This window comes from Podarcis gaigeae (assembly GCF_964106915.1).
Source record: "Podarcis gaigeae genome assembly, chromosome: 1".
Classification (NCBI taxonomy): Eukaryota; Metazoa; Chordata; class Lepidosauria; order Squamata; family Lacertidae; genus Podarcis; species Podarcis gaigeae.
In genome coordinates this window covers 23,734,896-23,758,643 of record NC_139678.1, presented here as the reverse complement: position 1 = coordinate 23,758,643, position 23,748 = coordinate 23,734,896, and the positions used below count along the sequence as shown (strand labels likewise).

General features: G+C 41.0%; 2 protein-coding genes across 4 annotated transcripts in view; one reads left to right on the top strand and one right to left on the bottom strand.

Annotated features, from left to right (window-relative positions):
* Nucleotides 1-167, bottom strand: part of EFCAB11 (EF-hand calcium binding domain 11) — a 55,292-nt gene extending 55,125 nt beyond the window's left edge. For both annotated transcript variants that reach the window (XM_083738639.1, XM_083738638.1), the window contains exon 1: nucleotides 9-167. In XM_083738639.1, coding sequence (XP_083594765.1) covers nucleotides 9-80 — 72 coding nt within the window. In that variant the 5' untranslated portion in view covers nucleotides 81-167. The remainder of the gene's footprint in view (nucleotides 1-8) is intronic.
* Nucleotides 168-293: 126 nt separating this feature from the next.
* Nucleotides 294-23,205, top strand: TDP1 (tyrosyl-DNA phosphodiesterase 1). 2 transcript variants are annotated; one of them, XR_014563109.1, is made up of 15 exons: nucleotides 294-1,437; nucleotides 2,704-2,747; nucleotides 3,543-3,598; nucleotides 4,803-4,899; nucleotides 5,493-5,527; nucleotides 9,402-9,494; nucleotides 11,253-11,423; nucleotides 11,740-11,818; nucleotides 13,701-13,886; nucleotides 14,333-14,381; nucleotides 15,056-15,122; nucleotides 15,882-15,985; nucleotides 16,156-16,258; nucleotides 16,841-16,949; nucleotides 22,741-23,205. XR_014563109.1 is itself a non-coding variant. In XM_083734563.1 (15 exons), the coding sequence occupies exons 1-15, from the start codon at nucleotides 897-899 to the stop codon at nucleotides 22,812-22,814; spliced, it is 1,812 nt and encodes a 603-aa protein (XP_083590689.1). In that variant the 5' UTR covers nucleotides 296-896; the 3' UTR covers nucleotides 22,815-23,205. The 2 variants fall into 2 exon arrangements, 1 of the variants encoding a protein (XP_083590689.1); XM_083734563.1 differs by having other exon boundaries at nucleotides 296-1,437; nucleotides 15,878-15,985.
* Nucleotides 23,206-23,748: the final 543 nt, after the last annotated feature.

Genomic DNA, 23,748 nt, shown 5'->3' with positions numbered 1-23,748 from the left:
TTACCTACTTTAACCCACCGCTTCCTGCGACTTTCCTCGCCACTTAATCCGCTCTCTGCCTCTTCACGCCAAGCGCACATCGCAGACGCTGCCTCAAACCGGCGCCAAGCTTCCCATGGCAACCCAACCGCTCTCCTTAGCAACCCCAACGCCGCCCCTCATTGGCTGGAAGCGCGAGGCGGGAAAGCCGCTATTGTCCCCACCCACTCTCTCCCCCATCTGGGCCGAAGGAATCGTCTGATTGGGAGAGGCGTCTGTCATATGGTTTCGAGGTGGGCAGTTACTCTTCCGGAACCGGAAGCTCGTTCTATTATAGGGCCGCCCTTCGCGTTTCTGGTTCCTCCACGCTGGCCTGAACGCGCTTGGCTCGAAAGCACCGGTTGCTTTTGAGGAGCTTCTTTCCCTGTTTCTTTCCTTCCTGAGGGAATGGCGGCCTCCGCAAAGGGATAGCTCTGCAAGGCTCCTGCCAGGACACCGTCCGCTTTCGGTTGCAAGAAGCGACCCAAACTCTTCCTCTGCCGTGTTTCTTATGTCAGCCGCTCTGAAAATAAAATAAAAAACAGGCGTTTGAGTTTAGCGCTTTTTTAAGCCGCCCGGTAGGTGAACGCGCCAGCTTCACCCGGGTTAGCTCTTTAAAAAAAGACATTTTTGAAAGGTCACCCGTGGCTAACTGGCCCTTTAAGGTATAGGAAGAAAGAGCAGGTTCCGACCTGGAGCTTCACTGGGCTGAAGGGAAGAGGGTGTGGGCTGTGGAGGAGAACGTGTGAAAAAGCGAAAACAACAGAAAAGGTGAAAGGGGAGTGTGATAAGGAGGTGGGCATAGTAACCCCTGAGCTCCTCCTAGGTATCACCTCTGCTCCCCACCCCACCCACCCTGATCCTCCTGGCACAATATCATGTCTCAGGAAAGTGAGCATGGGAAATGGACAGTGTCTAGTAGCGATGATGAGAGTGCAGGGGAACAAACGAACAGCGAGATGCCGTCCACCTCTTTGCTGCAGCAAACTGGGCAAGAGAAGGGTCCCCGTTACCCTTGCTCAGAGGCCAGGAAAGCTGCTCACAAAAGAAAAGCATCTCCCCTGGAACATAGCGATGGAAGCTTTCCGCAGGAAGTGGCCCCAGCTCAGAAACAGAAGCCTTCTCAAGAAGGTTTAGGTTGGTGCCTATCTAGTAGTGATGATGATGATGATGAAGACGATCTGAAAGAGCGAAGGGGGAAAAGAGGTGCAGCAGCTGGAGTCAGGCAAGAAGAGCGTTGTGCTCCTAAGGGGATCCTATCAAACCATAAACTTCCACCAAGCCACGAAACGACAGAGCCGTCTGACGGAGTAAAAGATGCTTGGGATCTATTAAATGGACGAAACCCTTTCAGATTCTTCCTCACTAAAGTCAAAGGAATTAAGGCAAAGTACAATTCTGGATCCCTACACATAAAAGGTAAGCAATGGTATACCGGAATGGGTATAAATGCATACACATTTTGGGTGTTAGCTTTTTCTAAGAGATGGTATAAATGTTACTGTAGCTGGTATATAGAGGCATAGCACTGTAATGTGTGAAACAAATGAAAGATTGCAGTGGTCAGAAAACTATCTTTGGGTTCACACAAATGTACACCACTTGATTTATTTATCTTTGCTGACTAGCAGTGGTTTCAATTGAAAAGCATAGCATTTTAGGTGATACTAAACAGCGGGTGGCGCTGTGGTCTAAACCACTGAGCCTAGGGCTTGCTGATCAGAAAGTCGGCAGTTTGAATCTCTGCGATGGAGTGAGCTCCCGCTGCTTGGTCCCTGGCTCCTGCCAACCTAGCAGTTCGAAAGCACATCAAAGTGCAACTAGATAAATAGGTAGCGCTCTGGTGGGAAGGTAAACGGTGTTTCCGTGTGCTCCTCTGGTTCGCCAAAAGCGGCTTAGTCATGCTGGCCACATGACCTGGAAGCTGCACCGGCTCCCTCGGCCAGTAAAGTGAGATGAGCACCGCAACCCAGAGTCGTCCGCAACTGGACCTAATGGTCAGGGGTCCCTTTACCTTTAAAGCTCTAGCAGCTTTATTCAATAAAGTCTGTGACCAAAGACTCCTGAATAAGCTTAGTAGTTTGGGGATAAGAGGACATGTCCTCTTAGGAATCACTAACTGGTTACAGAAGAGGACGGAGATAATAAATTGACAGTTCTCGTAATGGAGGGATCTGTGAAACAGGATCACCTGAGTATTAGTATTGGGATCTCTGCTTTTAACTTTGTTCATGGATGTCCTGTAGCTGGGGTTGATCCTGAGGTTGCCTGGTTTTCTGACAACAAATGGTTCAGAATGGTAAGAATAAAAAGGTATGGTGAAAAGCTCTGAAAAGTATCTCTTCAAAATATGTGACCAGAGATTAAAATGACACTTAACACCCAGTAGGGTGTAAAATGATAAATGTGAGTGTCCCATTGTAAGTGGGACAAAAAATCCTAACTTCACATAAACACTTAGGGCCTGAACGTATGGGATAGTGGTAGATCATTTGATGAATATGTTGACACAGTGTGCAGCTTGTTAAAGAACAAATAGTAGTTTACACTTTTGTGAGGTAGGCTTGATTTCAGTTACATGTCTCAACCCTGAATTTGACTTATGGTTAATGTTGTTAAAACAAATTTGCTGATGTTTATTTCAGTAGAAATGTTTATTTACAAAACTTTAAATTTTTATGACAGATATTTTGTCTCCCCTCTTTGGAACTCTTGTATCTTCTGCTCAGGTAACTTTATACATTCATGTTGCTATTTTAAAACACAATGCAGTATTACTTGTTCCCTTACCCATAGGATTTTCAGGGGCATTTAAAGGAGTTTTCTGAAGATGCACATAACTTTTTGGTCAGCTTGTTTGCCCATTTGGCGGGAAAAATCAAACACCATCTCATGAAATACCATTATTAGGACCAACTAAAATGTCAAAAAGCATCAAGCAAGCTTTTCAGAGCAAAGGGTGTAATGAACTTTAAAGCTTGCTGACATTTGTGACATTTTAACTGGTCCTAATAAAGGTTTTGCCCTATCATAACTTTCTGCTGAACATGATTTGTCTTAATATTTGGGAAGAGGTTTCAATTTTTATTTTCCTATTTGCACCTTTTTATGCATTTAGTTAGATAATTTTTTTGCCGTTTTGGATTGATTTTTTTGCTAATGCTGCATATACCTTGAAAATAAATGAGACTGCTTATATTCATACATTGTGTGGCAGATGAAGCCTAATTAATGTGCAGCAGTAAAAACCTTACTTAAGCATGTCCTGCATTTTAAAGGTGCTAGTTACATGGGTAAGCATTTTCTTGCTTAGTGTGCTTAGTGTGTATAATGACTCCTATAATTAGGAAATAAAAATCTCTCTAAACCAACTGTCCCCCTACCTTGGGTCTCCACAAGTTGAGCTATAACATCTGGGAAATCCAAGGTCGGACAAGGCTGCTCTAAACTTTCAGTAAGCGTTGCTATGGGGAAAGGTAGCACACAGGTTCTAACTATTCCTTCTTTTTCTCTTCATGACAAAGTTTAACTATTGTATAGATGTGGAGTGGCTTGTCAAACAGTATCCAAAGGAATTCAGGTATGCTTCTTTGAGAGGAGCTCCCTCTTGTAGTGCTTTTCTTCTTCTTCACATTACTGTATTAATTAATTAAATTTACATACTGCCCTTCATCCAAAGGTCTCAGGGCAGTTGAGAAGATGATGAACATTTCTTAAAGTTCAATTGAATCGACATAAAAATGGTCTAGGTTACATACTTCTTGTGAGATTAAATTTGTTGTAATGATGTGATGTTGGTTTTTAGAGATTTCGTCTCCATAAATTTATCAGTGATGAGTCTCCATGTTCAGAGGCAGTATACCACTGAATATAAGTTGCTGGGGAATAATAGTGGGGTATTGTCTTCAATTTTTTTAGACTGAGTCTGCAGTTCTTAACTGCAGCATTGTTTTATGTCTGTAACAGTGCAAACTGGGCTGTCTTGCAACTATGGTTTGTATATCTGCATATCTGTATATCTGCATATCTGTTTCAAACTTGTTGTGAGGGCCATCCTGGTTCTAACCATGGTTTACAGGGACATAATGTGTTCCCCTGGTTAAAGTATTTACCGTATTTTTTGCTCTATAAGACTCACTTTTTCCCTCCTAAAAAGTAAGGGGAAATGTGTGTGTGTGTGTTATGGAGCGAATGCAGGCTGCACAGCTATCACAGAAGCCAGAACAGCAAGAGGGATTGCTGCTTTCACTGCACAGCAATCCCTCTTGCTGTTCTGGCTTCTGAGATTCAGAATATTTTTTTTCTTGTTTTCCTCCTCCAAAAACTAGGTGTGTCTTGTGGTCTGTTACGTCTTATAGAGCAAAAAATACGGTATTTCATAAAATTTATGTACCACTTGATGCAAAGAAAACCTCAAAGAAGACTGTGAAAGTGAGTGAAGGAAGATGCAGGAGGGAACCTGCAGGAAGGAGGGTGAGGGAGTCCACATTACACTCCCAATCATTCAGTCACATTGACTGACATGGGAAAGGGATGTAGCTCCATGCTAGAGCAATTGCTTTACATGCAGATGGTCCCAGATTCAATCCCTGACGCCCCTTGTTGGGCTGGGAATGTCCCTTGTCAGAAAAAACTTTTTTGAAAATCTTGAGAGGCATTTCCAGTTGGAGTTGACAACACATACTTCCAGCATAATTAAGCAGCTTATAGCCAGTAGTTCAGCTGGAGGTTTGTGTGGTCCTTATCACCAGTGAATTGTTTAATGAAGTTTCCTTTGCTCTAAGGGACAAACCTTTATTAATAATCCATGGGGAGAAGCGAGAATCCAAGGCTGCACTACATGAAGAGGCACATCCTTATAAAAATGTTCGCTTATGCCAGGTAATTATTTTTATCTTGCCTGCATATTGACAAAAGATAAAGTATTCTCTTCTGTAGCCTTACCCCACCTGGTGCCCTCAAGGTGTTTTGAACTACAGCTTCTTTCAGTCCTAGTCAGCATGACCAAAGGTCGGAGATGATGGGAGCTGCTGTCCTAAACATCTGGAGGGCACCTGGTTGGGGGTGGCTGTTGATCCTCAGTCCATTAATAGTTTTCTCTAAGAAGGACTATATTTATGGCAATGTTACCAATCGAGAAATATTTTTATTTGATCAGAGTTCTCCATTTCCCTGTGGTCTCTCGTATACCTCTCTTGAGTCTTCTATATGCAGCCTAAGATACTTGAAGCTATAATAGAACAGTTGGCAATAGAGAACAGCATGCAAAATCTGTAGATTGACTTTTAGAATTTGAAGATGACATGTTTAGTATTGGGTGAGACGGCTATGGTGTAATATGTGTTGAGTCCACCAGGGAGCAGTAAGCCAAAGCAAAATAGAAAACTGGTCCTATATCATTATAGGCAGTACTGTATAATATTAAGAGTTTCTGTACTGGAAAAGACTTCTTAAAAATTGCATTTTTATTTCAGGCAAAGTTGGATATTGCCTTTGGAACACACCACACGTAAGTAATCTGTATTATATTGGGGAAAGCCAGTTATGGTAATAACTAAGGAACTATTTCCTTAGAGAAGAAGAAGGAGGTACAAATGATTTTAAATAGATAAACAATAATAATTAAGTCTCAGTATAATAGGAAAAGTTCTGACAATTTACAACTTGGGATGTATTTGTGCTCAAAGCAAGAGGATGATTGACTCAACTTATTCTAGTGGCAGTCTCTCATGCCTCATGGAGTTCTGCTCCAGAGGGCCCCCACCTTTGGGGAAGTTGCCTGCAGCTGGAAGGGAAGAGCTGAAAAGCCCCTGTGTACTCACAGCACACAATGTGTGGCCTTTAGATTTGTTCAGGTAATGAAAGAAGGTAAGCAAAAGTCTTGAAAAAGAAATGTCCCGTTGCAATTGCACCTTGATTCTGTTATGTATACCTTAAATCAGCCTTGCAAATAGGTGCACAGAAGTTACTAGCTAGGGCTGTCAGCTTTATAGTCTTTTCCTGATCTTGTGCCTTTAACATAGAGAACCTTACTAGCAGGTGAAGCTTTCTATATTTGGGGGCGGGGTAAAGTGTTGGGGAAATATTCACCTGCTTCATTTCTGCATATCAGTGAGGTAAGGGAGGGGCCCATTAACCATATTGCTAGCCCACAGTTGTCACTGCCTAACAACTCCTCTGGCTGCCTGTTACAATTAAGTGGCTATTTAAAAGCCTGTGCATGGTCTATATAGCCTTTTGTGTTAAATGGTGTTTTCTGTGTACAGCATTGTAACAGCACAAAGAGTGGTCCTGATCCTTCTAACACGGATATGATGCTAAGAAGTGGCCTACGTGTTGCCATGTGGATGTTGCCACAAATTCTGGTTGCAAATTCTCCCCCCTTCCTTGCCGTAACATCTAGGAACATTTGCCATGTGAGGCAGCAGCATGAATACATGACTTTCCCTGCCCTTAGGCTACATTATTGGCTGTTCCTTGGGGGAGGGGGGACTCACAACATGATTACAGTGATACCTCGGGTTACATACGCTTCAGGTTACATACACTTCAGGTTACAGACTCCGCTAACCCAGAAATAGTACCTCGTATTAAGAACTTTACTTCAGGATGAGAACAGAAATCGGGCGGCGGCGACACAGAAGCAGCGGGGAGGCCCATTAGCTAAAGTGGTGCTTCAGGTTAAGAACAGTTTCAGGTTAAGAACGGACCTCCGGAACGAATTAAGTACTCAACCCAAGGTACCACTGTATATACTTGCATTGCTGCACAATTGGAAAACTAAAACAGTTTTACCACAGCATATCAATTTCATAAAATAAAAATTTGTGTTGTTCAACCCACCCATCCCTTCAAACCAGGTAAAACACCAGCACCCAAAAAACCCCAATAAAACGCACACCAAAGTAGCACCCACCAGGAAGAGGCAACCCACCCGTGAGTGCCTTTAATAGCATCCTCACTTTGTTCAGAAGTAGTATTTCAATAGTCTTTCAGACCTTGATTGTTTGCAGTGTACTATAGCACACAGTTTTTTCAATTTATGAGTAAGCTATTGTTGTTTTTCAACTTCATGTGTTCATATCATTAGCAATGCTATTATGTGTGGTCTTGGAATGAGTCAGCATTATGAGCTAGGCATATTTTTTGCCATTTTCCTTCCCAAGTACCAGTTTCTAAGGCAACCTGGCTCTTTGAGGGGAATAAGCCAAGGCAACACATGGCATGCTTTCTGTTTAGCATTCTACTATAATTTACTTAATGAAAGTTTTGAAACAAAGGACACAGAAAATATGATAGTTACACCAACAGGAAAGGACAATGGTGGACCTAATTAACAATATTTCCTTTTTAAATAATAAAAGGCCATGTGAGTAGATTTTTTTGAGAAGGATAGGTAATTGGCTTTTTAATATAAAATTTGGGTTGGGGAGGCCTAGTGACTATTGTCCTAGTGAGCAGAAAAAAGATAGTCAGTGCTTTTTAGTAAGGATGGCTGCCAAGAATATATCCCTCTATTTAAAGCCTGCTGCAACCAAACACTCTTTCATGGCGGTTAATCAGGTTATCATTGGCTAATAGTCATGATGACTCCAGGTTAAGGCACAGCATGCTTCTGAAGACTAGTTGTTGGGCGGGGACAACAGTGGGAGAGGACTGTTGTCCTGCTTGTAGACACCTTGCTGGTATCTGGTTGGTCATTGGAATACAGGGTGCCTTCCTAGTTTGGTGCCTTTCACGTGGAAGTGCTGGCTGCTGTTGTGTCCTCAGCAGTCATAAGTTTCAGAAAAGTTGCAAAAATAAAACCCATGTGTGGCGTTTGCCCTCCTAGGTGTGTGACATCATACTGGGTTCATAAGGAAAGGGTTAACTAATTGTAAAATGACTAACCTATAGGAACTCAAGGGGAGGAGTTAGAGTTGTTAAGAAGTCAGTCTGGAGTCAGAGAAGAGAGAGGGAGGATAAGTCTGTGGGTTGGGCTAGTCTGATGTGAGAGAATCTGTTAAGAGGAGTCAGTCAAAAGTTGAGATAATCAGTCAGAATGTATTAGGAAGATATAGGCCAGTAAAGAAACTATGGTTAAGAAACTGGCAAGAAAATTATCTGAGAAACTATAAACTTGTTAATGTTTATAAAATAAACCTGTTTATTTGGTTTAATTTTAACAGACATCCGGGGACCCTGTGTGATCGCCACACCATGCTTCCTACTTTCCCCAAGGAGAATAAAATGCTATTGTTCAAACTTCTACTATTCTAGTCATCTAGTCCAGTGTTTCCCAACCTTGTGCCTCCAGATGTTTTTGGCCTACAACTCCCATCATCCCTGACCACTGGTCTTGCTAGCTAGGGATGATGGGAGTTGTAGGCCAAAAACATCTGGAGGCACAAGGTTGGGAAACACTGATCTAGTCTATTTGTTTTCAGGGAATGGACAGCTGTCTGTCTGTCCAAGAGATGTTACAGCTGATACATGAACAGCTGCTGGTATAAATTATTTCATTGCCGGATTTAGGGTGGTGCAGGTGGTTCCCCAGCACAGGGAGCCGAGCTGAGGGAATCACTAAATAGTGCACTTGAGAGCATGCGCAGAATGGAAGGCGAGGGCACTTTTAACAAACTCTGTTCCAAAAGGAATCGTTGTGTAAAAAATTAATGGGGGGAGGGTAAATTTTATCCTCTCTTAGGCACCATATTATGAAAGTCCGCCCCTGACTTCATCCTAGCGCTGTAGCCTGGGTACCTACAATAAAAACTGTATTTGTTAGTATCCACATGTTATGAATGTGCCCCTTAGGATACCGTGACGTTTCACCCAAAACTTGATGTATATCCCCTTCCTAGACAGATAATCCACCCACTAGCTGTGCCTTGCTTTTATTGTTTGATCTTGTCTAATTCAGTGCTCACTCTCTAAATGCCTGCTCAAAACTTCCTCCTCTTTACCAGACTCTAACGGAAAGAATTAGAGTTGATTGTCAGCAGCACCATGTGTTAAACAGCACGGTGGACACAATAGAGCTCTAAGGAACTCTGTATCAGAAATGACACAGGTTTGAGCAAAAGTCCTCCAACACCACCTTAATCATTCTTGCCCCATTCTTCTTAGGGAGGATCACCAAGGCACTTTCAGTTCCATACCTAGGTCAAAATCCAGACTGAAACTGTTCAAGATACATAGTTGAGTGTTACTGCCAGATTGAAGAAATATTTTAACAGCCATAAAGTCAATGTCCTCATAAACATATTTATAGCTATAATATAAAATATTATATCTGAGGACACCCTGAATGCTCTGAAGTTGCATTTGTGCGTTTGAGCCCTCTTTCATTTTTGCTGTATTTGGTGCTCCCTTCCCGTAATACTTACAACACTTTTTTATAGGAAAATGATGTTGTTACATTACGAAGAAGGGCTTCGTGTGGTGATACATACATCCAACCTTATTGATGATGATTGGTACCAGAAAACACAAGGGTAAGAAAGTTATTATAAAATAATAATAATAATTTATTATTTGTACCCCGTCCATCGTGAGATCTCATGGCAGCTCACAGAATAAAATAGCATGTTGTATGACTATCATTTGTATCATTGGGTTTTTGAAAACCTTGTATATTGCATGTGTTTAATGTATATTCGTCCAGGATTCTCAGATGTAATGCACAACCACTCACTGTTTAGAAAGGCATTTAATATTGTGGTTAACGCTACATGGCATATATTATTTCCTCTTTAATGGTCTCTGGGCTACCTTATTTCCCAGAGGATCCATTGTTGGCTTGCCTCAAATGCCTTCTGTTATAAAACCCAGTAGCAAACACCTAGTCCAGACAGTGGTACAGCTAATAAGCCCCATTCCTTATCCAATGTAGAATCTAAAACAAAACAATAAAGTCACACAGAATGAAGTATTTCAAAATAATGAATTGTAGATTTATTATCACCTTATCTGTATTTTGGTTGTAGATGGTATAATGTCTAGTACTATAATTGAAAGTATCATTGATTACTGCATGATTTCTAAAGTAGAAATCTTCTTCCATAACCCTACCAGTAAATTCCAGGAATGTATTCCACCATTGAATAATGTCAGTAATCACTGGGTACCACTTCACTCTGTTCATTGGTATGCCTCAAGGGGATTGTTCTAATGAATTTATCTACAATGAATTTTAAGATTTCAGCTATTACAGGGAATTGTCAGTCTTGGACTGTTTCATATTTATAAATATAAATAGAGGACTCCTAGTTAGTTTATTGCTCTAATAACTTAAGTTCATCTTGAGACGATAGTTGCTTGGGTCAGGATGCTCAGAAGTCATAAAATGCAGTCTTTACTTTTTACAGAGAATATGATCCAGGTAAGTTTTATTCTTTATAAAGCATACTTTTTTCCCCTACTGCATTTTTAGCAGGTGAGTAGTAAAGTGAGATTTGATTCTAAGTCGGATTTCTAGTTTCTTTCCTGATACAGAAATTATACCAATATTCTTATGAGAAACAAAGAAAATATGTCAGTGACATATGTGGATAGACTTAAGTGATACAAGAGCTCTTTTGTTTGTTTGTTGGCAATAGACAATGCAGCTCATATTGAAAAATTGTCTACATAGCTAAGGAAGGTCCTGTCTCCTCAGTTGAACTATAATATAATAACTATTGTTATTGGAGGTAAAAGTAGCGTATTACAAAGTTATCTACCACATAATGTTTCGCCTATTGCTACTTGCCTTTTTGTATCTGCTACTAGGATATTCAAACAAAGGACATATTTAGGCAGTTTTCAAAGCTGGCTAAATTCCTCAGCTGTCCGGAGAAGATTTAGGGAGCATTGGGAAGGCGAGGAGTGGGAAGTCCGGTTGCATGAATGAACAGCATTCCGTGCATGCAACAACTTAGCTGAATCTCGCTTCAAGATTTGAAACATTTTCCAGATTGTTACGCTTGAATATTTCCTTTAAATAAGGGCAGAATAAGCCTGTTCCCTGAGCTTTACTTTTGAAAGATGAACGCACCACAATTGTAAAAGAGAGAGAAAAGAATGGAAACCTTTATTCTTTGAATTTGATAGAAATTAACTCTGCTCCCTGAAAGCATTTTCTATAACATGTTAGGGCAAGATCCAGCATTAGTTGGCTATCACACTGAGTCTTTAACAAAACTATTTGTTGTTCTAAATGCAATATAATCATTTGGTGATACATCAGCCATTCTTTTATTTCTGTCCTCCAGAATATGGCTAAGCCCTCTGTATCCAAAACTGCCACTTGGAGCTGCTGAATCTGCTGGTGAATCTCGTACCAATTTTAAGTGTGACTTAATAAGCTATTTGAGGTCTTACGGTTCTCCTACTCTCAATGAATGGGTTGAAATAATCAAGCAGCATGATCTTTCAGAGACAAGGTACATAATCTGAGAGGGGTTTCTTTTGCAACGAATTGCACTGAATTCTTATTCCTGGCTTGCTTTTCTTTTAGCATGTTGAGAATGATAGAGGGAAGGGGTGCAGTGAGAATGGAGCAGTGATAAAATTAAGGTTCTAACTGAAAGCTGGTTGCATTTTTAAAAAATCGTTTTCTCTTTGCATGTTGGAACAATTTAACTAGGCAGTAGCATCTTTGAGAAGACTTAATGCCTGATAATAGCGCAATTTGGAAAAGCACTGTAACCTTTACCATGATTCAGCATGCTTTCATTTGTGTCTACATCTTTTGTGTAGAGTATATCTTCTTGGGTCAACTCCAGGCCGATACCAAGGCAGTGAAAAAGAGAAATGGGGTCATCTCAGACTTAGAAAGGTACTGGATTTTTATTCCTATCGCTCTAAGGATGTATTGTTGAAGCTCTTTTTCAAGGCTTGCCTCCAGTAGTTCTTTGTTGACAGTGGAAACTGACAAGGAGAGAAAGGTGCATCTTCAGTTGGTGGCTCAGGGTAGTAGCATGTCTCTAACTTGCTACACAAATGTAAATGGAATATCTATAAAATACTTGGTGTTAGTGTTTCTCTTCCAGTGCGGAGAGTTAAGAGTACAACAACAGGAAGCTGCCTTCTGTGCTGAACACCGAGGGAATTGTGCAGTTTGAGAAGCTATCTTGATAACTGGGCTATTTGGCGGTACACAAAATTTGGTGGTACTCGAAAGGTAGTGGCAGGTTACATTCAGCAAAAAGAATTGCAGAGAAGACCAGAGAAGTGTGTGGCCAGAGAAGACCATACCTCCTGATATAGCATGGAGATGAGACTCTTTAGCTTTCTGGGTACAATAGAGACATTGACCATAGTGAGGTATTGAGGCATAAGCTTTTGTGAGTTGGAATGTTCTTGGTCTGATGTTCCATTGGTTTCTGAATTGTCATTGGTGTTCTGATATGACCCCCCCCCCAAAAAAAAAAAATATTTTGGGTCTGTGTAAAATGGCAGAAGAGGGCACTGCTGGTAGGTGATGGCACAAATCATATTGGAGAAATTGGGAGGAGATTACACTCTTAACTAGATCCTGTGGGTTCATAAAACTAGGTGTCTTTTCCCTGCTTATCCCAATTTGTCCCCAAGTATATGTAGGAGAATACTGAGAGGAGATACGATAGCCATCTTCAAATATCTGAAGGCCTGTGGTGTTGAAGATGGACTCAAACTAGTGGGTTAAAGTTACAGGAAAGGAGATTCCAACTAAACATCAGGAAGAACTTTCTGACAGTAAGATATGTTCAGCAGTGGTCTCCCTCAGGAGGTTGTAGATGCTCCTTCATTGGAGGTTTTAAAGCAGAGGATGGATGGTTTAGTTGAGATTCCTGCATTACAAGGGGTTGGACTAGATCAGGGGTCCCCAAACTAAGGCCCGCAGGCTGGATAAGGTCCAAGAGACTCGTTTATCTGGCCCGCGCTGCCGCCCGCTCTTACCGGCACTGTGCTGCACAACTGCCCACTTCTGGGTCGGAGGAGCACCGGAAATACCTTATCCGCAAGCGTTATTTCCGGTGCACATCCGGGTCGGAGGAGGCCTGTGCACATGCGCACAAGCTATTTCCGGTGCTCCTCCGACCCGGAAGTGCGCCAGAAATAGCATGTGCACGTGCGAATGGGAACGCGCTCCCCCACCCTCTGGCCCGCCACGCGATTGGCACTGGAGACACCAGCCCGAGGCGTGGTAAGGTTGCTGACCCCTGGACTAGATTATCCTTTCCAACTCTGCAATTCTATGGTTCTTCGTACCAGCTCACCAAACCATGCAATTGTGAGACTAATTCATGGAGCTTATGCCAGGAGCCTCTTAAGCTCAGGGTCGTGGGTTTGAGCCCCACATTGGGCAAAAGATTCCTGCATTGCTAGATGACCCTCGCAGTCCCTTCCAACTTTGATTCTGTGATTCTGTAAGATATGCAAGGATTTGGCCATTTTTACTGTTAACATAATAACATGACTTTCCTACTGTTTTTAAACAATGAGGGAACTCTGTCATCGTATTTTTTAGGGAGAAACTAAGCATTCAGCACAGAATCCATTGGTGGTAAAGGAGGGTTGGATGAGATGCTGGCTGAGTAGCTAATCAGATTAATGACGTCCTTCATAATAAGCAATCCCTTTGTCATACTTCAGCTAATCAAGTGACTTTGTCCAGTACAACTTGAATTGCCAAAGGTGGTGATGTTTTGTTCTTGTATCCAATTTCTACCCAACAGCTTTTGAAAGAGCATGCAACCCAGCTACCTGATCAGCATTCTTGGCCTGTAATAGGACAGTTCTCGAGCATTGGATCTTTGGGAGCTGATCAGTCCAAATGGCTGTGTTCAGAATTTAGAGACAGTTTGACCTCTCTAGGAAACAACACAAAGACTCTGACAAATCATGATGTTCCTGTTCACCTGGTATTGCTTGCTTATTACTTACTGCTTTTTTTAAATTAAAAAAACCCCACACATTTTCCTTCAAAACTTCAGCTAGCGGGTAATCTTCCAAATCCTTTTGAAGTTCTTAGAGTTGAATGCAGCAAAAGACAAATGTTTAAGCCTCATTGAACTCGATATACTTTGTGCATTTAAAAATTCTCCTGAGTTAATGTATAACACCATACTCGTGTTGTATGCAAAAACTCACTGCTCACTTTTATTTTATTTTTTAAAAAAGATTTTTAATTCTGAGAGTCTTACTTATTTCTGCAGATCTTTTTCCAAGTAGGGCTGTGGCTTAAGCTGTTTGCTACCTTGTTACTTGGCACGAATGGCTTGAGCTTAATTGTGCTTCAATAGAGTTTAGCTGTCAACTGAGCTACAATTTATTATAGCTAACTAGTCATTACAATCTGTTACTTTAGGTTTACCCATCAGTGGACAACGTGAGACAGAGTTTAGAAGGTTATCCAGGTAAAAACATATGCCTTTGGGTGCAGTGTAGAAAGGGGATACTGTATTATAAAGTTGGGGGGAAACAACAGAAAGAGTTTCTAAAAGTTTCATGGTATTTTAAAACTTATTTTTAAAAAAAACATTTTTCTCTATTCATTCTTTCAACCCTCATAATGGCTCCTGAGGCAGATCCCACTCAAAAGTTAATTATGTAATAAAATATAAAGAGCCTAAGAATATAAGAATAGGGGATCAACACATTATGAAAAAAACAGAGTGGGAGGTGAGAATCAACACAAACCAAACGCCCATCAGAAAAAAACTGTCTTGGTCTTGATATTTTCATAACTAAATACATTTATCAAATATGGAAGACATATTGCATAGTTAATTTATGCTCTACTAATGTGAACTAGCAAGTTATTGCTGGCATTTTCCATGTCACTTCCAATTGACTGTTCCATCTTGATGTTTATTTTATGTACTGCAGGTTCCATTTCACATAATTGAAAATCTGCATATAGAGTATTCTTTAAAGAGGCTGGGGTGTAAATTGCTTTTTAAAATCCTACTAAATCTGTTTTTTTGTGCATGTATAGGGAAAATTTGTGAATAATTCATTATTCTATTGTGAGAAACCATTTCAATGCCACACTTAACTATGAGTAATGGGTCTTTTCTTTCTCTCTAAGCTGGTGGTTCTCTTCCGTACAGTATACAAACAGCGCAGAAACAGCTTTGGCTGCACTCTTACTTCCAGTAAGTAAAATTATCTCCTCTTTATTTAATGACATTTTGGGTTTGTTTGTTTTTTAAAAAGATCCGTTACATTTGCAGGAGAAATAGGCATACAAACAAGGAAATCAGAGAAGCCTTGGAAAGTTCATTTTTAAAACTCATTGGATTGTGATGTACATTCCTATATAATCTTTAAGCTTTCTCAGAAACTGAGGTGGCCTGATCCAACGAATGTTATTTGATGTCTTGATTGCAAAGAAAGAAGAACATCAGTAGACAGTGATGAGCAGCAACAATGTGCTCTTCCTGCTTTTAATTTTTTGTAAACATACATACATTCCTTGGTTTAAGTCAAGTGTAATTTGAATCCAGTGAATCTGTAAATTGAAGGGTAAAAGGTTTAGTTAATTGTGACTGGAATCTAAGCGCATCGTGCCCATTGACAATTCTTGCATGTGAGAGTGCTGGTGGGGTGCTTAGCAATAGGTTAAACCTGCACAGTTGATCATAATCCGGTCATATGCTCTAGGAATGGTTGCAGAATGCTGCTTTGCACAGTACGTGTAGTAAGGGCATAAACCATGTTTGAAGACTTTTCCTGTGCATACTGAAAGTAGATGTGGATAGCCACTTCAAACTTTGTACACTCTTATCTATAACATGGGGGTTGGCCTGTATTTGAAGCTTGGTAGAAATGCTTGGGAACGATGTGAATTTGGAAACATCTTAATTAAGGTTTAACCTAAAACTTCCCTTTTCATTTTTTAATACTTGAGCAAGTGGTCAGCAGAGACGTCAGGTCGTAGCCACGCAATGCCGCACATTAAGACTTACATGAGATCATCTCCAGACTTCCAGAAGATTGCATGGTTTCTAGTTACAAGGCAAGTCTTCTGGCTTCTTTTGTATTTCCTCCGGAACAGCTGCTTTGATGATCATTTGGCCCCTCTGCCCTCTTTTAATTAAAATAGGTAGCAATTTTGATGTTTTTCTTTCTTTCTTGTGAGTCTCAGAAATGGGCGGTCCCTCTTTCATTGAGTTTCTCTCTCTCTAGTGCCAATCTTTCTAAGGCTGCTTGGGGAGTGTTTGAGAAAAATGGCACACAGATGATGATCCGATCATATGAGCTAGGAGTCCTCTTCGTGCCATCAGAATTTGTGAGTTTATCTAATTCCATATAATGCTTCATTTAGTGAATGCAATCAAGTCTTTTTATGTATTCATAAATACATAAATACCATTATGACATCAGTCCATCAAGCAATGTGCATCTTTATCACAGTTCCTAAAAGTTGTGAAACTACCCTTTTGAGGTCTTGTGCAGTTTGGAACAAGACATTTACAAAACTAATAAAATGTCTGTTTCTTTGCTTTGGGTGAGCTATTTAACATCTAGCCAAGTTCTAATCAGAGTAGACCCATTTAAATGAATGGACCTAAGTTACTCAGGCCCTTTAATTTCAATGTATCTACTCCCAGTATGACTAACGCTGGATACAGGGCTATATGTTGTAGCTGCTAACCAGGGAGCCCATCACAGTGATATAAATGTGGTCCCAAGGAATACAGAATGGAAGAAGGAAATGTAAGCAGAATAGATGTTTGCAAGCCTCATGGATATTTTCTGATAAAAGGAAGTGAAGTGATGGATTGAATGTAACATCACTTCTCTCTCTCTCTCTCTCTCTCTCTCTCTCTGTGTGTGTGTGTGTGTGTGTGCGTGTGTGCACCTTTCACAGGGCTTGGATGCAGGCTACTTCCAAGTGAAGGAAAACATGTTTTCTGATGAGCCGGTGTTATCGTTTCCTGTACCTTATGATCTACCCCCAGAGAAGTATGAAAGCAAAGGTAAGATGTCCTCCTCAAATGTAGGGGAAAACGACAAGTACTACACTTGAGCAAAATATCTTTTTATTCTTTGGCTCTTGGCGGAAAAAAACCTATAATCGTTGATGGGAGCTAAGGGAAATGATATCTAGAAAGTGAGACTAATCCAAAAGAGACCAATGGAAGTAATTTTTAAAGTACCGGAATTGTCTGGCTCTTTAACTCCACTCATCAAAAGGACTGGATCCTCCACATTATAAGACTAGCTGTGGCACCTAGTGCTTCAGGTCTGGGGATTAGACTTTAACAGCCAAACTTTGGAAATCCTGCTTGGCTCAAAAACCCTCAGGTAGGTCATTATGGATCTGCCCAAGTGTTGTTACAATGATGGGCTGAGCTTGGAAGAAGAATGGGACACAAGTAGCAACAAATAGAATAGCCTTTCAATCTTTGATAGGCTGGTCCTATGATTCCGTTTGTGCCAGGTAGCTTATATGCCGAAATTGGGCTTTCAGAAATGTATGCCCTTCCCCTCCCTTGCATACCTGTGTGGGTGCCTTGCAAATTCATTTACAAGAATGTGACATTGGGCTTCCAGGTGGGTGTTTGTCTCTGATGTATCTATGAGGGGTCTTAAAGGTAAAGGGACCCCTGACCGTTAGGTCCAGTCGCGAACGACTCTGGGGTTGCAGCGCTCATCTCACTTTATTGGCCAAGGGAGCCGGCGTACAGCTTCCGGGTCACGTGGCCAGCATGACTAAGCCACTTCGGGCGAACCAGAGCAACACACGGAGACACAGTTTTCCTTCCCGCCAGAGTGGTACCTATTTATCTACTTGCACTTTGACATGCTTTCAAACTGCTAGGTTAGCAGGAGCAGGGACCGAGCAACGGGAGCTCACCCCGTCACGGGGATTCGAACCGTCAACTTTCTGATCAGCAAGCCCTAGGCTCTGTGGTATAGAGCACAGCACCTCCCGTGTCCTTAAGGAGTCTTAAGAAAGCATAATACTTTCGTCCTTCCTGTATTTGTTTGCCTTGGCTTGCTGTTTGTACAAAATGTTACCTTTCGATTATGTTCCCTTCCATCATGTTATCTTATCAGAAAATCCCACATGTGTCACCCGAGGTCTCTGGAATTGTGAAGGGAGAGAGTGCTGTTAGCAAGCTGTATTTCCTCGTTTGGAATTCTATATTCCTGATGGTGATATGATTAGCTGCAGCATCAATAGGGCTCTTTTCCTCCCATCATGGTGTGGTGTGACTGGGATCTTCACTGGCTCTAGAGTGCTTTCATTGATGCCTTCTCTTATTCAGGTGTAACATTTTGCTGGGACTAGTCCCAAGTGAGCATAGCATTTCAACCTCTTCCTGCTTCTTGCTCAGCTCTGCCTAGTTTCTGCTCTTCTGCTAGCAAATCCTGCTTTACAGAGAGAAATAAGACTTCTATACCTCCTGATGTGATCCTGAGATGCTGCTGTGATGGAATGTTGGTTTTTTTTGGCAAATATAACTTTGTGCTCCACCAGCACAAAGGGAGAAAATGTGTGCAAGTCGAGGAAAGGATTGTACTGAAAGTTTCATTCATTGTTGTCAGGCACTTTACCTCCTTGGTCCACTGATGCAATCTGCCAACCGTGGTCCCATTTATTGAACAGTCTTGCTTATGGAGAACTCTAGATTCTTCATTTCCTGACTTTGAGAGGAGCTGACTAGCCTCCGTTTTCTTCTTGTCGTAAATCCAAAGGTTCAGAAATTGACCTGCTATATGACATTGTCTCTCTTTAAATCATTGCAAATTGCTGCATTTGCAGGAGACATAATTTCACGGCTTCCTATTATGTGCAGTTTGAGAGGAGTGTTTTATTCTGGCTGATACAATCAAAGGTTGCTTTGTTCATTGTGCAGTAGATTAATATACTTAAGATGAAATGCTATGTCTGTTTTACAAATGGGTATCATCACTTTGTGCAGAAGGAGCAAGAAAATGTGAAGCATTGTTGCTTTCCCTTAATTTTGAAGCTGGGTTTTTAGCATGTCTTTGTGTAGCTTTTCAAAGGTTGGTACATAGAATTGCAAAACCCCTGAGGGTCTCTGAGAAGATTGTTTTCAAGGAAAGGCTTTGAAATTGTCTTTTCCCTTCTTCTCCACCCTCCTCTGGTTTTCAGTAAGCAAAATCTTGCACAGCTGCCAAAGGGCCGCAAGATTTTATCCAGTGAAGTATCCCAAGAAACCTGAAGTGCTAAGTCCTAGTAGAGCACAATGTTTTCAATATAAGGTGTTCCTGTTGACAGCCCTTTAGGAGATATTGGGAAAGGTACTTAAGGAATGCTGCCTAAGTTAAGTTGACAACGCAGTTCTGCAGCTCTATCAGTCTACAACCTGTGGAGAAGTATTATTGAAAGAAATCGGACAGGACTTTAAGCTGTAAACTCAGCTCTGCAAAATCTTCATTGTTTTCTTGTTGTGGACCAGAGCTGTACAACTCAGGACTACCATGAAAAAAGCAAGCAGGGGATATACCAATATGTGGGGTCTCCCTTTGGAATGGTTAAATATATGTCTGCATACTTGTGCCAACCACCAAAATGACATGCAGACTGCTAAGAGAATCGGAACTGCAAAATTGCACCGGAATAGAAGGGAAAGTGCCATAGCTGCAAATACACTGTAGAGACCTGTTTCTTCTAGCTCAGCCACCTAAGAAAAACCCGCTGGATCAGGCCAATGGCCAGTCTAGTCCAGCATCCTGTTCTCACAGTGGCCAACTGGATGCCCGTGGGAAACCTGCAAGCAGGACCCGGGCACAAGAGGACAACTGGTAGTCAGAACCATTTGCTGTCTCCAACTGTGGAGGCAGAGCGTAGCCATAATGGCTAGTAGCCGTAGATAGGTTTATCCTCCATGAATTTGTTTAATCCCATTTTAAAGCCACCCAAGTTGGTGTCAACCATTGCCTCCTGTGGGAGAGAGTTCCATAGTCCAACTGTGTAAAGACATAGTCTCTTTTGTCAGTCCTGATTCTTTTAGCGTTCAGCTTCATTGAATGTCCACGAATTGTAGCATTACAGGAGAGGGAGATAAGCGTTTCTCTGCCCACTTCCTCCCTGCCATACATACCGGTAATTTCATAAACTCATATCATGTCACCTTTTCGCTAAACTAGGAAGTCCCAAATGCTGCAACTTTTCCTCAACCTTGATCATTTTGGTCCCCCTTTCTTCCCTTTTTACCTGGATTTATTATTTATCCCATTTACTTTCTTGATTTATTTCCTACCTTTCAAAGTAACACATTTCCGAGGAAATGTGCAACACGAATAAAAACAATAGTATGGAGCAATTATAAAAGTACGTCTATCGTCAGAAAGCTTTTAAAATGTTATGTATATGTGACAGCTTAGAGCACTAAGAAAGCCTGATGGAACCAAAAAGTCTTGGCAGTACTTCCAAAGACATCCCCTATGTAAAATTGAGAGTAAATTGGTAATTTTATGTAGACATCCTATTCAATAAAAAAAAAAAAATTCAAGGGAATGAATAGCAGTTGAAATCAAAACAACACAAAATCAGTAAAACCAGAGGAGAAAACTGCAAAACAATTATATGAGGTACAATAAAAGCCTGTCTATACTCACGTATAAGCCAACCCAAATATAAGCCGAGGCACCTAATTTTAGCACAAAAAACTGGGAAAGCTTATTGACTCGAGTATAATCCAGTTCACCACACCACAAACCTGGTGGTGGCGGCAGCAGCGGAGGAAGAACAAGCAGCCTGAAATGAAAGGGCTGCTTTTGGGCCACTCGTCCCTCTGCTGCTGCCTCTGCCAACGCAAGAACAGGCTCTCCCAACTGCGGCTCCTGTGCCTGCCCTTGTGAGAGGCGGGTGGCGGCGGGACCAGTGGCGAGAAAGGGCTCCTTTCGGGCCGCTCATCCCTCCGCTGCCGTCACCCGCCTCACTCGAGTATAAGATGAGGGGGCCTTTTTCAGCATTAGAAATGAAATAAGCTGAAAAAGTCGGCTTATACTCAAGTATATACGGTAGACATATTTTTTAAATAGTATTGGTTATAAGTCCCTGCCCTTCTGTGAAGCCCTCTGAGTTGCCTTGGTTAACCAACTTTACAGGATTATTGCGAGGAAGGGTTGGGTACAAATTTATTTTTTAAAATCATAGTTGAGAAATTTGTGCACTTGTGGAAATTTCAGGTAATAGTCTTGCTGCTGTTACATCAATCAAATTGTACCCTGGTATTCCTTCTGCTGTAATGTGTCATGCAGTTCTGACCTTTCTTTACAAATGAAATAATGTTCTCTGTACCTGGTTTTACAAAACTATCCCAACCCCTGAACTTCCCTGCTCCTCCTTTTGAAGTGTAGAAGTATTCTTTGTGCATTCCGGTTTCTCCCCAAGCTGTAGGCTTGGTTTCAAGTAGGGTATTAATAGGGCTATAAAAGTATCCCTCATTGTCTGAGTGCTGTAACTGTAAATGGATTTGGTAAGTATTGCTTAGGTGGATTGTGTCTTATTAACCATTCCTAGCATCTAAGATAAAGCTAAGCTGAAAATGAAATATTGCAGATTCTGACAAAGCAAATTGGCATATACATGTTCAATATATTGATTAATGCTCCAGTTAGTGCCCTTGGCTATGCGTCCCAACATTAAACTTTTCTATAAGAGGCTGATGCTCCTTGGGACGAACTGCTCGTGTGTTTTGTTGTGTGGTTATAAAGATCAAAGCTCAATCATACCTCAAAGATTTCATCACCAAACTTGACACAAGGCTTCTCAAAGTAAGGGCAGTAGATTTCATTTCTGTTTGGATGATGGGCGCCATTCTGAATCATGATAATGGACAAAAACTTCATTTTGACATGACTTTGTTTTTTGACATAGATTGTGTCTCCTCTCAAGACATCAATGCCAAACATGGCGCAAGGGTTCGCAAGGTGGGAACAGTATCCTTGTTTGGATCCCAGGTGCCATTTTGAATCAAGATGGCAGATTGTTGGGTTGAAATAAACGACAGACGAATGACAAGTGTCATATGGGAGCCATCTCTCGAGCATGTCTCGGGGAGTCCCTTTTATTGAATATTACAGCATTGTCACATATGTGCTTGTTGCTGATTGGTTAACACAAATACAATGCAAAGGATGCATATAGGCATTAATCATCAATAGATTAAAGGTTGGGAAAGGGAACACAGAATTGGACAGGTATGAAAACCTCCTTATTAAACTATTACTAGTGATTGATATAGCAAAACTTAAAAGAACATAACTATCGCATTCCGTAGATGTGGCCAACCATGCATTAAGAACAGGTCAGGGTATGATGTTTCATGAACTCAATGTGAACTAAACATTCTAGGGTGGGTGAGGAAGGATTGCTTCAGCTTAGAGCAGTTTGCCAGAGTCATGTGCAGAAGCAAAACTTCCCATCAGCAGATGAAAACTTGACCTTGGATTGACGTCACCCAGAGTTTGGTGCAACGGGTTCAAACCCACAGATTGGACTGTCCATTTAAAAATCACAATATATTTTGGTTTCTAAAAATAACTGGGCAGCGCTGGGCACTCCCCACTAACGAAGCTATAAAGGTCAAAGCTAATCATACCTCAAACAAGTTTCTGAGTAGCAAAACCTCATTTCTAAAGGTTAATAGCTGGTGAAAAAATGAAGTGGCTGTGAAACATCTAACTCCTATCAAAATTTAGGAATGGAAGGTCTAATATAATTTTCTCAGTTCACTCATCATGTTTTGTATCTGAGGTGTAAATCTGTCCATTTCTTCCTCGTTGCAGATCGCCCATGGATTTGGAATATTCCCTACACCAAAGCGCCTGATACACATGGAAATATGTGGGTCCCTAAATGAATAGCCCAAGTTCACCCTGAAACTTCAGCATCTTTAAATATGAGCCGATTCATATACCTGTGGGACTTGCTGGTTTTAAGAACATGGACTTTTACACAGGATGTAAACTAACTTTTCTTTTTTAAAGAAGTACATTTTTTATAGACTGAAAACATTTTGAATAAAATAATGGGCACATAGATGAATATTGCTAGAGCATATGATAATGCAGTGCTTTAAAATTGAATTTATAAACATCATTGCTCTTTTTTTGAAATGACCATGTCAGTTGGGTCAGACTATCTTTGTACTGAGCCTGAATATTTTCAGCCCTGTTCCTTCTTTATCCTGGAAACAGTGGCCCTGATGAAGGAGAAATTTGTGCAGAATTGAAATAAAGTGAATAAAAGTTCTTTTTTTCTTCAGTCATTGAAGTATGAGCTTAGGCTTCTCCTCTTTCCTGACACTCTGTCTTGTGCTCACAAATAGAGTTTATTCCCCCACAGATGCTATTCATTGTACAATGCTTTTCAGCCAAGGCATTGCATATTTTTTTTTCTTTTTGCATATTTTTATAAGGATGAAATCCTGATAAAAGCATATGCTGTAGATAAAGTAGTTTGTTGCTATGGTGGTAGTCTGAGATAGTTAGGCTTCCTATTTCATCTTTAAAAGTAGGGAGCGATAACTAATTGTGTATGGGCAACATGTAGCCTACAGAATGACACCATCTCCTGTTCAGTGCCCACTCCTAAATAAGACCCACTGCCGGGAGTGACTTTTGTGTAAACATGTACAGAACCAAGCTCTTGTGTTGACAGATGTTGTATAATACTGTAGAAATAATAATCCATTGGTTTCTAAGCAATAAGCGATCATTTACTATGAGAGGAGATACTGAAGGTGGACCCTGAGCTTCAGGTTTAAAAATATTGGGAAGCGAAATAGGAGTGGT